The sequence below is a fragment of the Anticarsia gemmatalis genome, chromosome 14 (assembly GCF_050436995.1).
Source record: "Anticarsia gemmatalis isolate Benzon Research Colony breed Stoneville strain chromosome 14, ilAntGemm2 primary, whole genome shotgun sequence".
Classification (NCBI taxonomy): Eukaryota; Metazoa; Arthropoda; class Insecta; order Lepidoptera; family Erebidae; genus Anticarsia; species Anticarsia gemmatalis.
In genome coordinates, this window is record NC_134758.1 from 4,738,638 (window position 1) to 4,754,494 (window position 15,857).

General features: G+C 33.4%; 1 protein-coding gene across 4 annotated transcripts in view; it reads left to right on the forward strand.

The window, feature by feature from the left end:
- LOC142978212 (uncharacterized) overlaps positions 1-15,857 on the forward strand; it is a 177,456-nt gene that overhangs the window by 108,283 nt on the left and 53,316 nt on the right. For all 4 annotated transcript variants that reach the window (XM_076122550.1, XM_076122551.1, XM_076122552.1 and 1 more), the window contains exons 3-4: positions 308-387; positions 4,846-5,393. In XM_076122550.1, coding sequence (XP_075978665.1) covers positions 308-387; positions 4,846-5,393 — 628 coding nt within the window. The remainder of the gene's footprint in view (positions 1-307; positions 388-4,845; positions 5,394-15,857) is intronic.

The following is a 15,857-nucleotide window of genomic DNA, read 5'->3' on the forward strand; positions in this document are numbered from 1 at the left end:
TCGACTAATGAAAGCCTGTTCAAAATGATAGTAAAAAATGAAAGCCAAATGGAAATATTGTCGAATTTTCGGAGGTAAAATGTGTCTTTCATTTTGAAATTCGGCTTGGTTAAAGCGATACAGAATTAACTTATAGGCGTAAAACAAAACAGCAATATTTCAGCGTTTTATTTTTATTATACATTTTTAACCCACCGTAAAGCTTTTTCCTCAATGGAACTTTTTCTATTTTTACGATGAAATCACAAGATAATTTCTGTTTCTTATATTGATGGTTTAATCTAATAGAATATTTGTTTGTTCACAGGTACCAAGGGCTTTTGATACTTCTTCTGACTGCTCTTTGCTCTGCTAACGATGGACTATTTGGATCGAAATTTCAAACCGGTGAGTGACGTCATAACTGTAATATTGTCAAATAACTTTTACTACATTAAGATTCAATACAATTATTTATATTTTATCACATTTTTATCCCTTTACGGCTTTCGGTATCACGTGTGGGGTAAACGTGAATCGTTTGGGCGTTATAAAAGTTTTACGATTCTTCTAAAGGTTTCATTTTCTTAAACTTTGAAAGAAACGTCCACGTGACCAATAAAACTGTATCAGAGATATATTTTTATTGGAGTATTTAATTATGGTGATACTCGGGTCATGAAGAAAAAATATTATTTTATATAACTTTTAAAGATAAAATGGATTTCCGTAGTGTTTATAAAAGCTTTTGGCGCAATAGTATCAAAGTATTAAAGCAAAAAAAAAGTCAATACTGGATAACCATAGTCGTATCATATCCATACTAAATTAGTTCTTTAATCAAACACTACAGGCGTTGTTCAATTCTCTTTTACAAATCAACGACAGCTATTTAGAGCCCGTTCACATAACGCGCGTTGTGAATAAGCACAAGTACAAAAAAATACTTTTTCAGATCGTTAATATGCTAACGTGTGTAAGCTTGAATAAAATGTTTGTTATTGTAAATTATCTTTGTCTAAACACGGGTTCACCGTTTGTCATGTGAAAGGGCTCTAAGCCCTCATACACTCCCACAAAGTCCTAAGATATGACTCATCACCTTTTCGTTGACTGGTTTTCATACTTAACGGTATATTAACCAATAAATCTTATTCACAGTCGTAACCTTGTCAAAAGTAAACACTAAGTTACATGAATTAACAGTTTTATTAGCTGTTAAATTATTCATTAGGATTATAAACGATTATTGCTCAATCGACAGAACTCAAATTAAGCTGACTTAAACTAATAATTCTAATATTTTTCTTTCTTATTTTAATCGCAAACTAAATGAAGGTAATCCGATTTGAAATTCCATCGATAATTTGCGTAAATTCGTGATAAAAATAGACGTGAATATTAATCTTTTTCTTAAGATTTAACCACAGTCATTTTTTGTGGGACGACATCAGATTAGAAAAAACAAATTATAGACCGATTGCCGCTTCTTTTGGAAGACACCTGCAATACAGATTTTCGCTTCCAGTAGGTACACGTAGAGAATCTATGCATCACTTATTAGCTGTTTACCTTACAATTTTTACTGAATCGGGGATAAAATTAAAGCTATACATAGTGCTTATTACAGGCACAATGGTTTACCAAAGGCTTTTCAAAATATTAAAAACATCATAGCTAATTCATAAATAATTTTCTTGCTTATAGATGACACTAATTAGAAATACACTTTCCTATTTCGAGCGCCGCAGCCGTTAAACTGCACCATTTGGTGCTACAAAGCGGAGAAAATCGTTGAGCGTTAATTGTCTCCGTTGCAAACAATTCGTATGAAAAGTGCCTTCGTTCACGGAATACTGTATTTAATTTGATGGTTTAGTGTCGTAGAGAATGTGTGATTCGAGAATTAGCTTGACTGTTGCAGATTGTATAGTGGGAGTTAATTGTGTTCTAAATACATGGTATTCTGGAAACAAGATGTGGATTGAAATTCTAGTAGGTTCTGGAATTGTTTTATGTTTGCTTTAGGATATTAGCACTGTGTGTGTGGCCCAAGATTTTGATGGTCGGGTCAAAAGTATGTTCTTTGGCTGCATTTTTGTGTGGTTTACGTTTCCAAATTGATTTGATTAAAAAATCTGTTGACAATATAATAATTAAAAATAAAACGCATGCGGCAAGAATTGCTTTCTACATTTATTTATTCAAATGACCTAAAACAGCCTTTTTCTTATACCAAATCAAACATTACAAATTATTTACAAACATGGTATAAACTATAACCTGTATATTGTCTACCATCTGAAATGAAAGGAACAATGCATATGCAAGCAGTACTGGCAATAATTCTAAACCTATTTCTAGCACATAGTAAACATTGTTGGTGACATTTACTAAAGTCCTCATAATGCTTGCTTGTAAGTCTCGGTGTTTAGTACGAATAAATTACTGCAACGTGCCTCTAAGTTGTGGCTGTCGACGCCCATCTTGTGAGAAATATGAAAATGGATCAGCGCTAGCTTGTTTCCTGAGTATGTAAAACATTGGACACGCTTAGTATTAAAGAAGTTCATTAACCTATACAAGGACAATAAAATTGCGTAACCTATTTGGTCGTTTTATTGTTAAGGCCCAAAAGTTTTTCGGATGAAGAAGTAAGGATTGTGTTTTAGAATCATTTGTTGATCTTAATCTTGATTATTTAAGTCTTACTGATTTTATGTTAAAAGTCATCTCAATGGTGACTCACACTTTCGTGACATTAACAGTACATATTCAAGTGTACTTACTTATAGGGAAGTTGGCTTTCTGAAAAAAGATAAACAAATGAGTAGTTTGGGAAATGAAGGATTTAATTACGAATTGAAACATTATAATCATTACAATATAAAGATGTTGTTCAGAGCGTAGCTTAAGAAATAATAAAACAGTAAAAACTTAATCTTTACTTAACGCAACTTTTACAACCGAACACACTTCCTTACTTAACTAAAACCAACTTGACAGGTAAGTTAATGAGTTCACGGCGCACATGTTAATGTAAGGTACCAGGTTCATTCCCAGGGGAATACCAAACGGTAGCGCAGAGAAAACGGCAAAAGGCATGCTAATGTATGTTTATTGTAAATGAAGTGCGCGTACTGCATGTATTTACGACTCATTTATTGCACCGTTATGAATTCTTACGTCATAATATGCATACTGTTTTGTTATAAACATAGAAGGTATAGGTTAATAAATCATTGTTAAAGGAATTTCCAAATGATTGACTTTTTACTATTGATAGAAAAAAAAATGTTATTTTATTTTTGTAGGTCGAGTTCGGAGACAAGTTTGATAACCGCAGTTTAGAATCCTTAAGAATTATAAAGTATACACACATAGGCTACGATGTATGTAAATGTTGAGATCGAGACTATACTTGGGAATCATGCCAACATATAACTCGCACAGAAATAAATCGAGTTTACAAATATGATAATACCTAATAAGCCCATGACCAGCTAAGACATTAATAACGACCAATTGATGCGATTTGGAAGTCCAAAAAACCGTTTCTTTTGTCTATTTTTAAATATATTTGTAAATAAATCAGAGCCTTACTTTACAGAAATTAATTTAATTGAAAGGCGTTACATCGATCTGCACCTCAGCAATACAATTTTATCCAGTCTTCAAGTTACCGTAGACTTTCTAAATGTTTGTAGAATAACGTTTACGGCCGTAGAGATCCGCATTAATACTACTCAGACTGAGTGTCTACTTACAAAGTTGCATTCACTGAACGCTGCTAGAATTAAATAGTGAAATGGGTTTTTATTTTACAGAAAATGGAACCTAATCACTTTAATTCTTGGATGGAAATAATGGTTTCCTCTTCAGGTGGAATAAAATAGGGTTGTTTTAGAAACACTTTCTGAATGAACTAGTAAAGTAGTAAAGTATATGGTGCCGGCTAGAGTTATAAATTTGAGATTTTTGTCTTCAGGTGAACAAAAAATGCGAGATTATTTTTAAAAGTAAAATTAACATGAAACAAGCTATTCAACTTAATATATCCATTGTAGAACGTTAAAATCATCAATATTATGCTATACTAATCATCCAAAACTCCCCATGATGATACGGAAACCGGAATGTTTTTCGAAATACTATTTTTTATTTTTTAGTTTAACCAATTTGGTATGAAAACTAGAGTTGATATTTTTATTAACGTGCCTGTATTTTTTATCGATAAATGCTTTTATGTCTTTGTCGTGCAATACGAATAAATGATTTTTTTAACAGTCGAGTACGCTTCACGCGGGCTTCCCAAAATCCACTGACCAACGGAAACGTGTTCGCATTTTTCGATTGTTCCAAAAAATAACGACAACCGCTTTGAGTACTTTTAAAAAAATACTGTTTTTATAGTCTAGAGCATCAGTATTTTAGCTTTTGGACGAGTGTATATTGGCACGAGCTATAAAAAATATCTATGAAGAATATACGTCGATATTTCGTTGAAGCGTTTGCATATGAAAATTTAAAAACCACAAGGGCAAGTTTCGCATAATTAATCCACATTTTGAAACTTTGAGATCTGTTTTTATTAAATTAATTTACAATGTCTATTAGACACGTAATCGTTAAGGCTTAATATACTTCGTAAACACTAAATACTCTCTAGGTGTTATCTAATAGACCTCATTATTACTGAAATATTACATAAACACACTACCTTGGGACTAATATTATTATGGATCGTAATTCTAAAATAATCTAGAAATATTAAAATTGTAAATAAAGGCTTCATTAAAATTCGAAACATAAGGTCAAAACAAAAACAAAAACTCAGTATAATTAAAATCATCTTTTTTTCTGCAGATATACCCGAATACGACCTGCTACACGCAATCGGAGTACCATTCAGCAATCCGAAAACGCAGTACTTCGACGAAGGCCTCGATGGGTTCCCTGCTTACGGCCTAATGGCAGGATCAGACATCAAATCACCTTACCGACTCTTCATGCCAGAAAAACTATACGCAGAATTTTCTATAACTGCTACCGTAAGACCAGCCAATAAAGAAGGTGGATTCTTGTTCTCTGTGGTAAATCCTTTGGAAACTGTAGTCCAATTGGGAGTGCAGTTAATCCCTTCTGGTCCTGGGTTGACGAACATCTCCTTACTGTATACTGATGCTAATATCTACGCGTTGTCCCAAACGATTGCTTCGTTCGTCGTGCCGGCGTTCGCGAAGAAATGGAGTCGGTTTGCATTGAGGGTTACTACGGAGAATGTGACACTGTTCTTGAACTGCCATGAGTTTGACACGGTGGTGGTGAAGAGGAATCCTTTGGAACTGGTCTTTGATTCTGCTTCGACGCTATACGTTGGCCAGGCTGGTCCGTTGATCAGGGGCGCTTTTCATGTAAGTATTTTTCTTAATTTTGTTAATGTATTTAATTTATTGTCTGATTTATAATTTTAAGGTTAAATTTGTTTCATCAATCGACTGACAGTTTATCCAACGTTTATTGTAACTTCACAAGAACAACTTTTCAAGTTAACACTTCAAATAATACCGGCACTTTACAACTGATAAAAACTTTTAATACATTTAAAAACCGTTCGAAACAAGGTTTTGCAACAGTTGGATATAAAGATCCCTTAGTGGCAATACCAGTAGAACTTTTCTATTAAGTTCAAGTAACGCGGAGTTAGAAAGTTTCTAATCCCACTGCACCAACTTGTTTATGTAATTATCGATGGTATAAATAGGAAATGTTAAAGTTGCCGAAGACTTTAAGATAAAGTTTTTGTACGTTGAGAGCCCTTCCTCACTAGGACGCCATGGCGGCGTCATGAGTCTTGGAGTCATGAGTTAATATTGAAATGTATGTCACCTAACTCACGTGGCGACAGTGTTGCAACATGACATTTGAATATTAACTGCTTGGATACGTTGCCAGCGACGCAGCCATGGCGTCCTAGTGAGGCAGGTCTCTTAAGAAATTACTTATTTCTGTACGTTTTATTTACGGGCGGCAAGTTAATCTGGGAGAAAAGAAAACATCAGAGGTATTAGCTACTTATCGCATCGCGTCGCTCGTAAAAGTTGACTAAGGAAGAGGATTACTGTCGCCGGAGATAGGTTGGCCTGGCGACCTTTCACTACTTAATATAACGCAGCTTTGTTACCGTTTACTTCGCTGTGTTTATAATAAACTTAGTTCTAAGGCGTGTTTTTATTGAAGTGAAATCTATTTTGATTCGTCTGATAGTACCTTGAAAATTGGGAGACGGAGTACTGAGATGTTAATTATAGCAGCGGACGATAAAAATGGTTTGAAATAGTCTTTAACAGAATACTGAAGCTGCTATGAATATGTCACTGGTAATTGAATTGAAACGTGTACATTTTAATAAAATGAAAATTTGCCAGTAGCCTTCTAGTAGTGTTTTATAATGAGTTGGCGTAATTTAATACTTAGGTACGAAGTGAAATAATTATTTGAAATTGAAACCCTTTAGCCGAATAATTATTCTCATCTTTCAGCGCACCTCAAAAAATATTTCAAATAAATCCAAAAAGTCAAATCAAAGTTAGAATAAAATAATTTGATCTGCTATTCTAAGAATATAATTGAAACTTGTTACAATTAATCAAAAATCGCTTGAAAAGAGTTAAAAAGAGACTGCAACGATTCATATCGAACAATCATCTTTAAATGATATTCAAAAAGTAATTGAAAGTAAAATCGTGTTACAATAAACATTCGCAATTAAAAAAAACAAAAGGTTTACCCATAACAATGTACCTAAGTGGTAAATAATTTTAAAAACTATAAAAATCCTTTGTGACTGACGTAGATTAAATGAGTTGACGCACCAATTACACTTTTAATGACTGATATTGAGATTTAAATAGAAAACTATCATATTATAATGAAGATCTTAATAAGTTATGGAAAATGAAAATCAGCATTTTGCATCTTAAATACTTGGCGCTGAGTGTGATTTACCTAAATTAAAACCCAATCAGAAACAAGGTCAATAGAAGTACAATCTTTTATCTTACAAGTAACTTATGAATGTATATTTACGTAAAAAGATTTCTAGCAATAGCGCAAAGTTAAGTAATACAGTAAAAATACGTTACAATAAACGTAGCAAAACTTACTATTTCGACTAAACTCCATTTCAACTTGTTCTATAAAACTAGCTGACGCAATCAATCACATATCTACGAAAATTAACAACAATAAACGCAAACAAATTAGATGTTAATAATATAACACTCTGTCCTTACTATGTTATTACGAACTAACATCACTAGCTGAAGGCCTGTAAACCTAAGGCCTAAACGTACAAACGAGAGATCCTTACAATAAAAATTGTTACAAGGATTCGTGTGTCGCAGTTTTATCGTATGCCTCTCTAAACAGAGCTGTTTTAGGGGGCAGATAAACAAAATTCTGGCGCTAAGGTTCGGGTTAACAATGTTGGGACATACGGCTGTATTGTTTAAAGAACATGAATGCTCACTTATGCATATAAGTCATCGTACAATCAGTCTTTGCGCTCTATGCAGGTTGACTAAATTCTTATGTGGCTATTGTTCTTTCGTTGTAGAATAAGTAGAAATAAACGGAATTGTCGGGTATGTCGGATAACTAAATCTTAGAAGTAAAATATTTTATTTGCCTCTGTAAGTTTAAGAGTAAGGCTAGATTTTGTAATTGAATTAGTTACCGAATTTGTGTCATTGAACTTCTTGTCAGAATTATTGAAAGCCTTATCACGGTTATATAAGAAGATCATGAGCACCTTACAATTTATATTCATCCATTATGCAACTTGTATGACTTAAATCTGAGTAACTTACCTATAACACATATAAGACATAAAGCATTCTTTTTCAATTCACGTCAATATAATATGAAATAAACTGTATAACGCAACAAACTACTTCGTTATTTACAACAAGTAGAGCAAAAATATTAATATTACGCCGGTTTCGGTCGGTTGAACACAAGTACACTGAGTGGCCCATTTAAGCTATCGTATTTTGCCTGAAATACCGGTTTTGTTATGTTCCTGAATATTTCAGATCCCTTTTGCGTACAATGGGATTATTTTTCAACACAAATCATGCGTAACTTCACGTCTCTATTTCGTAAAATCGTATAAATTTTACTTGTTTTCTTGACTTTGTGTCTTTATTCAGGTCTACACCATCTTACTACTTCTTCTTATCGTATGGTTAGAAGTCAACCTAGTGTCAAAGTTGTTCAAGCCGCCCGAAGGCCTTTGACCTTGCTTAAAGACTGTAACCACTAATCAAAGTTGAACACTAGTCTAGTATCAGATTTCCTTATCATTTTCATCCATGAAACTGATAGACGAAGGTCCCGCTTATACGTATCCTTGACCATTAAAAATCACATTTTGTTAATAGTATAAATTTAGAGTAAATTAAAAGAATATAGTCCGTTCTACTTCATTCTAAAGACTTAAATATATTAAACTTCTCGTAAGCTAATTTTTTTAATTAATAGTTTTAGAATTTAACAAACGCTCTACATATACGGATATTATACTTTTAAATAAACCGTACTTTGGCTATAAGCACAAAACTTTGGTCATGTTAGGGTTGGCAAAAACTTTTTATTTATCATAAAATAATTTGCGCTTATTCCTTTTATATTAAAAATTATAATTAATCACTTATTAAACATAATATGTACATTATTACTATAATACTGATTCTTGGCAGCTTTTTGTAACATTGTTTTTATTTTAAGTGTTCTCTCTATTTCAATAAGAGAAGTTAACATAACGCATTATTGTTAAAATTACGAGTACTTTTAACAAAAAACAATATTCTTTAAGTTTCTGATATCAACAAACAACCCAGTCCCAGGTAGCTAAACTAAGTTTAAAGTTTGCCGATGTGAGGCCACGTTTGCATATCAAATCTAACAGTTAAGTTTACAGATGTCGCTGGCGTCGCGGCAAGTTTCATAACGTTTATAGTTACTAGCAAACGTTTATGATAACAATCCTGAATTATTGAAATTCGAAAATATGGATTTTATATGTGTATATTTTTATAAATGTTATTATTTGCGTTGTTAATTCCCCTATTCTAATAAGAATGAATTCATACCTGGATTGATATAAATAACTGTGAAACTTTGTTACAAAAAAAACCGCTAAAACTAAACGGTGCAATTTTATTTGCGACATTTCTCTAAAATTTTATTTTTATTAAATCGAGTTACTTGATACTATAACATTTGATCACTTAAACGGTGTAGAATATAAATAAATAAATAAATTTACCCCAATAATGTCCCACTGCTGGGCAAGGGTCTCCTCCCGTAATAAGGGAGGGGTTAGGCCTTGAGTCCACCACGTAGGCCAAGTGCGGGTTGGGGACTTGGTGTAGAATATATTTATTTCAATATAATATTTGACTTTCGACCATTATAATTCGTGAAAATATAAATTTTATAAAACACGTTCAGGATGAATAATAAATTAGATGCAAATGAACAATTTTCGGCGCTCCGTCGAATCTAGTTCAAAAATAACTGGAATACTGCAGTCGTTTGAAATTCGCAGTCTGTAACTCCGTGTTTGTTCAACTGGCAAGCACTGTGTAAATACATCGGATATTTCTAATATGAATGTGGGTCTTTTGTTTGACTAAAAGTTCGGCAATCGGTGCCCGAAAACGTATAGAGACCAGTGAATTAGTGTTTTAATTATTCTTAGGTTCGTTTTTCTTTTACTTTATAATCGCCATCTGTGAACGACCTATTGTGACTATTTTTTTAAATTGCATGCAAATGCACCGACCAAAATCTTAGTGATTTGTGAATCATAATAAATAAAAAAAACACGCATGCTCCTTATCCTATCAACTTGTGCCGGTAAACTGGCGCATTTTACAATACTGATCTTTCGCTACTCTAGGGTTACAATTGATTGTCTATATGAACCCTTAGCCACTCTCTACACTAAAGTGAGTAGAATAAACAACATTAAAAATATCATGCCCAACATTTTTAAAAACATCCCAGATCAAAGCTCAACACCTCAATATTAAAAACAAAAACCAATTCCAAAAATAAATACCGACCGAGACCAACATTTCCCACTCGCTTTAAAACCTACATTGAAAGGTTCCTTTTTAAAATCCTCTCAAAGATTAATTCACCGTAGTAAGGCTCTACCTTTCAGCTACCCGGGTGACTTTCGAAACACGCGCCACCGCTTTTATTTCGCATCAATGCCTTCGGAACTGGTTCGACTATATTTTTTTTAATAATATTTACTTTCTGGATATATTATTGAAGATTTGTTTTATAGGACGTGAGGTGTTTTGTTAGTTTCAAATACATTTTATTGGTACAAATAGGGAAAAGCTTGATATTAATCGACTTTTGAATGTCAATTGAGTATATTTATGACTCTTGTCAGTTATGCTGTGAGTTCAATCGACGGTTTCATAATCTTAGCTAGCCGTACTTATGCGTCGATACCAAAATATTGGTTTCTTGGCTTACGTTGACCATTGAAAATACAGATATCAAGGAAAGCACCTACTCAAGAAGATTAATTTTGTCTTATTTATTTATTTATTAATTTATTTACAAACACACTTTTCTCAATAATAAATATTAACAATCATTTTTATGCCAATATGTAGCTCAAAACGTCAACCACGTTATCATTGTCTTGAACATAATTTGTCAGCGTAACTTCTACATAAACGATTCATAGTCACCATACACTCAAATCATTAATCCCAAAGTCCCACGTTTATCTGAACTCAAGTATTAAACGTATACCCAAAAGTCGTAGAAGTCAATTAAAGAACATTTACTATGCGCTTGTAGACAATGAGTTATATTCCACGTCAAGAGATACTTACTCTGATATATTTATTAGGCGCGTAATCCGATATCCACTTACCAATTTGTTTGAGTTTAGCTGCAATTGCAAGAGTGACATCAACTACATCTTTATTGCAAGAGTAATTGTGTGAAAGTATAAAAAGAAACGATTAAACGAACAAACTGGTAGAGTTTTAACTTCCCATTGATCCGATTGTTTAGAACCATTATTATTTCACATATTTTTTTATGCGTATATTGCTATATCCACTACAGTCGTAACAGAGAAGGTTTTTTTCAGTAGTTCAACAGAAACATAATTATTTAACTCTCCGCCATATCTACTGTTTTTGTCGAAGTTTAATAGGTATATTATATTATACCTATGCATTTTTGCAATACAGCTTGACATCCACAAAAGATGATTATAATTCCCAAAAATCCACGTCCAAACAAATTTAACCAAAATTAACAACTTTTCTCGCAGACAAAAATAAGCTGAACGTTCTAAGAAAAGTCATTTCAACACGTGCTATAGTTTCCCAAGTCAAATATGTACTGCATATGAATGTACAAGGTGCTTGTTTAAACGCCTAGAGCGAAGCCACTCAACGGCCTTGCATTTGGGGTGAAGCTGAAAAGCCTTAGTCTTGTTACACAGTCATGAGCCAGGTTTTAAACTCAAAAATGTGTTTGAGAACATTATTAGCTCGGCTTTTTCAAAGAAAATATTTCCCTCGGTATCACAATTATAGCGAAGCAAAATATTGTTATAAGTTTCCAGAATCTCATTCGTGTTATGAACTGAAATAATTTGCTATCCTAAAATTTTATGCGGCATCCTTTTTGCCTGTGTTTTCAAACGTTGTGAATTCTTGCATATTCTATGTGTTTGTGCTGCAATTTTGTGAATTTCAGATGCTGACCCAGCTAACTAAGTGGATATGCATTTTATATTTTAAAGTTTGTAACATAATAATAAGGAAACCTACCTACACCGCATTTTGTATAATACGTTGCAGAAATGCATTTTAACGCCATCTGTGTTGTGTACTTTGTAATGAAACGCAACTAGTAGCGCCCTCTCTTACTTGAGCCATGAACTTTATAAAACGAATACAATCAAACAATCGATGCTGCTCGAGCTTTAGTCCCAGTTACTCCCGGTAGATAGCTACTGATTTAACTAATTGATTTCAATAATAATTATCTATGTAGAGCCCACATCGACCCACCCAGTATAACTCATCAAGTTTTCACAGAATGTTCTTGACATTTTTGTTGAGTTATTTTTATTACGTTCACGAAAATTTTAACATCTTTACCCAAATAAAGTTATACAGATTGAAATCTGATTCAAATTTTATTCGTATTTTTATGCAGAAAGTTAAGGAAATGTCCCGAAAAGCAAGTAATAATATTGTCACGAATTCTCCCCTTTCGGTAGTCAAGGGCAGGCGTGTGGGTTCAGTGAAAACCTTTTAACACCGCTGAAGTGGATTCCGCTCTTCGTTATAAAGCCAGTCTGAATCAAACATTCGATACTTTGCACGGGATATCTTTCAAACGAATGCCGGGACTCTGATTGCGCAGTCTTGCGACTTGTCGCACGTCAGATTTATTTATCTTGAATGGATTTTTTTCTCTGTTGTATTTTTATCACAAATTATTTTCAAGAAAGCTTAATTCATGGTCGAAATTAATTAAAAATACTGGTAAATAATTCTTACCATTGTTATGTTTTATAATAATAACTGTTTGTGTTAACAACAGGGTATAAAAACTTACTTTTAAGGAAGTACGAATACCGTACCCGAGGACATCTCTTTTTTCTCCCCTACCGTAAAATTAAGTAGCTAACCCAAGGATTTGCCTATTTTCAAATTATACTTAATGTGTTGTTCTAATTGATACGTATTACTTAATTCGAAAAAATATTAAAATTAAAATATTATTTATTTAAAAATTTGTGTGCTCCAGACAGTTAATAATGGCGGATTTGGTTACCCCATTACATCATTTTTATAAGACTTTTAAAGTAACATCCGTAATAAACTTTACGTGTTAGCCACGAATGATCAATAATATTATTATTAAATCATGGATTTTGTAAGTAATTTTTTTGGGCCAAACATTGCGTTAGTTCTAAGACATACGTTCGTGATTTTATCATTAAGTATCATCGTGTTATTAAGGCACCGTATAATGAGAAACACCAACTAGAACTTGATACGATTTTTAAAACGCACAATGATACGCGTAGATTAGCCCCCAAAACGTTTTGCTTGATTTGTTTTGGGTGACCTTTGATCTATCGCGACATTTATGTAAATACATAAAAAAGTCGCAAGTCTACCTCGCAACCGCACACAAAACTACCACCTGAACACTCAGACGCACTACACAACAACACATGCACACAACACTCACAATGCAGCTACAAACTACTCGACAATCGAATTAGCACTTTATGACTGCAGCACTAGGGTTGAAATTAAACTGTACTGTAATAAAATATTATGTTTGTGAGCTGTTGACGGGAGTGGCGGGCTAAAATGTGTCTGTGTAACGTATCAGGGGTGTGACGTTTGTTTTGTATTTTCAATCGTTTTTAACCTCGATATCAATTTGAAAAGCAGATGCGGTGAGAGTGCTTTTAGAGGCATTTCAATGTAAATGTGAAATGCGGGTTTTTATATCAATGTAGTCTAGTGCTGTGGATTTCGTTCCATTTTATATTTGTGCTGAGATTTTCTTGAGTTTCTAGTGGAGTTGCTGTTGTTTTAAATGTGTTTTAAAGGTTCTGATTAAAATTTGGGGCAGGCAGGATTTTTATTTCGGTGCTAATAAACTTAATTTATCGAATGACACACATCAATTAAACAATTTCAAAAACTTCATAATAATTATGCTTAAGTATATTTTGTTCATGAACCACGGTCATGCAGAAAAGACAATCTTAATGCATTACAGGTTAAGGTCGAAGGGTTAGATTATCATAGCTTTTGTATTGAAGCTACCTACCTAAATTATTCTTTTCACCCACATTAGTCCCCGTATTATTGACCTTTATTACATCGTTATATCTCTATACACCACGCAGAGAGTAAAAAGAAAAAAATAAAATAATTCGAGATGGGTCGGTACGAGCAATTCGCACGTAGCTCATAATTCGAGCCTACAACAACGCACGTAGAAGTCTGCCGTTTCATAAAAGGTCAAAAACAACAATAGGAAAAACAGACAAACAGAGTTATGTATGTAGCGTTCACGCGTTCTGTATTACGATGTAAATATTCTATTGTTTACTTTACTTTTGTACAATTTGGGTGATATGCACTTTCGCATGCGAATAAGCTCATCCTTGTAATTCTTGCTCGCTTTATAATATTGTAAACTTCCGACAATTTTACGTCAAACTTTGTTCAAAAACCACAGTACAAGGTTTAAAACGATTCAACACATTTAAAAAACAAAGATTTACTCTGAAATATTAAGAAGTTGTTTGTCTCTTTAGGGGTACTTTTAGTAGATTCTAAGTATTCTACTTAATCATGAAAAACATTATAAAGTTAGCCTCTTACAAGATTTTCGTTACATAAATAAAGGTTATTATTTCTGCCACGTACGGAAATTGAACCAAACAACAAACAAACGTGACACTGCGCCCTCCCTGGTTGTTAAAAAAGTTTTATTATATTTCTCAGACTTGTCTCGTTAAGACAAAAAGATTTTCAAAGGAAAAATAAATAGCACTTCCTTTAGACAGACGGTTTTAGTCCTAGGAAACAAAAGTACTGACAATTTTTATGCTTGGAGGGTTGAAATATCAAGGTCAAATGTCACTGGGAGGGTTGAATCTTTAGAAAAGCATCTTTACATGCGTTTCCTATATGAAGTATTCTTTAGATAAGTACTAGGTTATATCACCAGACATACGAATTTATCTATTTGTCTCTTGAATCCCTCTGATGCATGATTCGGTCGGTAGTCTATGCGACTGACGCATAGGTGTCTAAGGTTTGAAGCTTCTCTTTCCTGGAGAACATGCAATTATAATACGGTAATAAATATTGATCTTACATAAGCTTTTTAGGGAATACTTTACAATCATAGCGTATGTTATGCGACAAGTCCGTCAGGTTTATATTGCGCCTGCGCAGAACAGTTTGCTAAAGCGTCTATAGTACCTTAAGCTTGTTTATAAATACCAAAATGCACTCTTTTCATTTTTAAAATTATATGCCTTCATAGAGCATAGAGAGAGTTCCCTAGAACAGTTCTTAAAGGTATGGAAAGTCCTCAATCTGCACTTAGCCTGCGTTAAAGACTCAAGGACTAACCCCTCCCTTAATCCGGGAGGATACATTTGCCCAGCAGTAGGACATTAATGAGTAAAATTTAGTATTGAGTGCTGAGATAGCTAACCACAGCTAGCTGTGGTTTAACCATTAACTGCCCTACATCCTTTACACCAACAGCGTAGTAACGAATTGAACCGAAGTAGCAATATAGCGCAAGTTGAATCAGTTCACTAACTCTGTTAGAACACCTTCAAGTTGGGCCAGTGCTTCGGTTTACTGTAATGAACTTGCGGCAGTCTATATAAATAATGCAGTTCAACTGAAAACACTGTTTCTAAAGACTTTGTGGGAACTACGGAGCTTTGAGAGCGAGTTTTGGATGTTAAAAAGGATAATTTGGTTTGACGCATTCAGTGAAACGACTGTGTTCATAGTTTGTTATTTACTGTTTGTAAGATACCGTTATGAAAAACCCTTGCATATTTAAGTGTCTTAAATAGTGAAAAAGTGGTGACTACAGTGCATAATGAGTACATCGTGTATTATTTTGTAAGATTTACTAATTAAATAAAAAAATATTTCAGTAATCGGGGATTTATTTGACAATATTAAAGTAGTTTGATACTTACTAACTAATATAAGTAGTTAGGTAAAAAAAAGTGGTTCGTTAAATTTCGAAACACG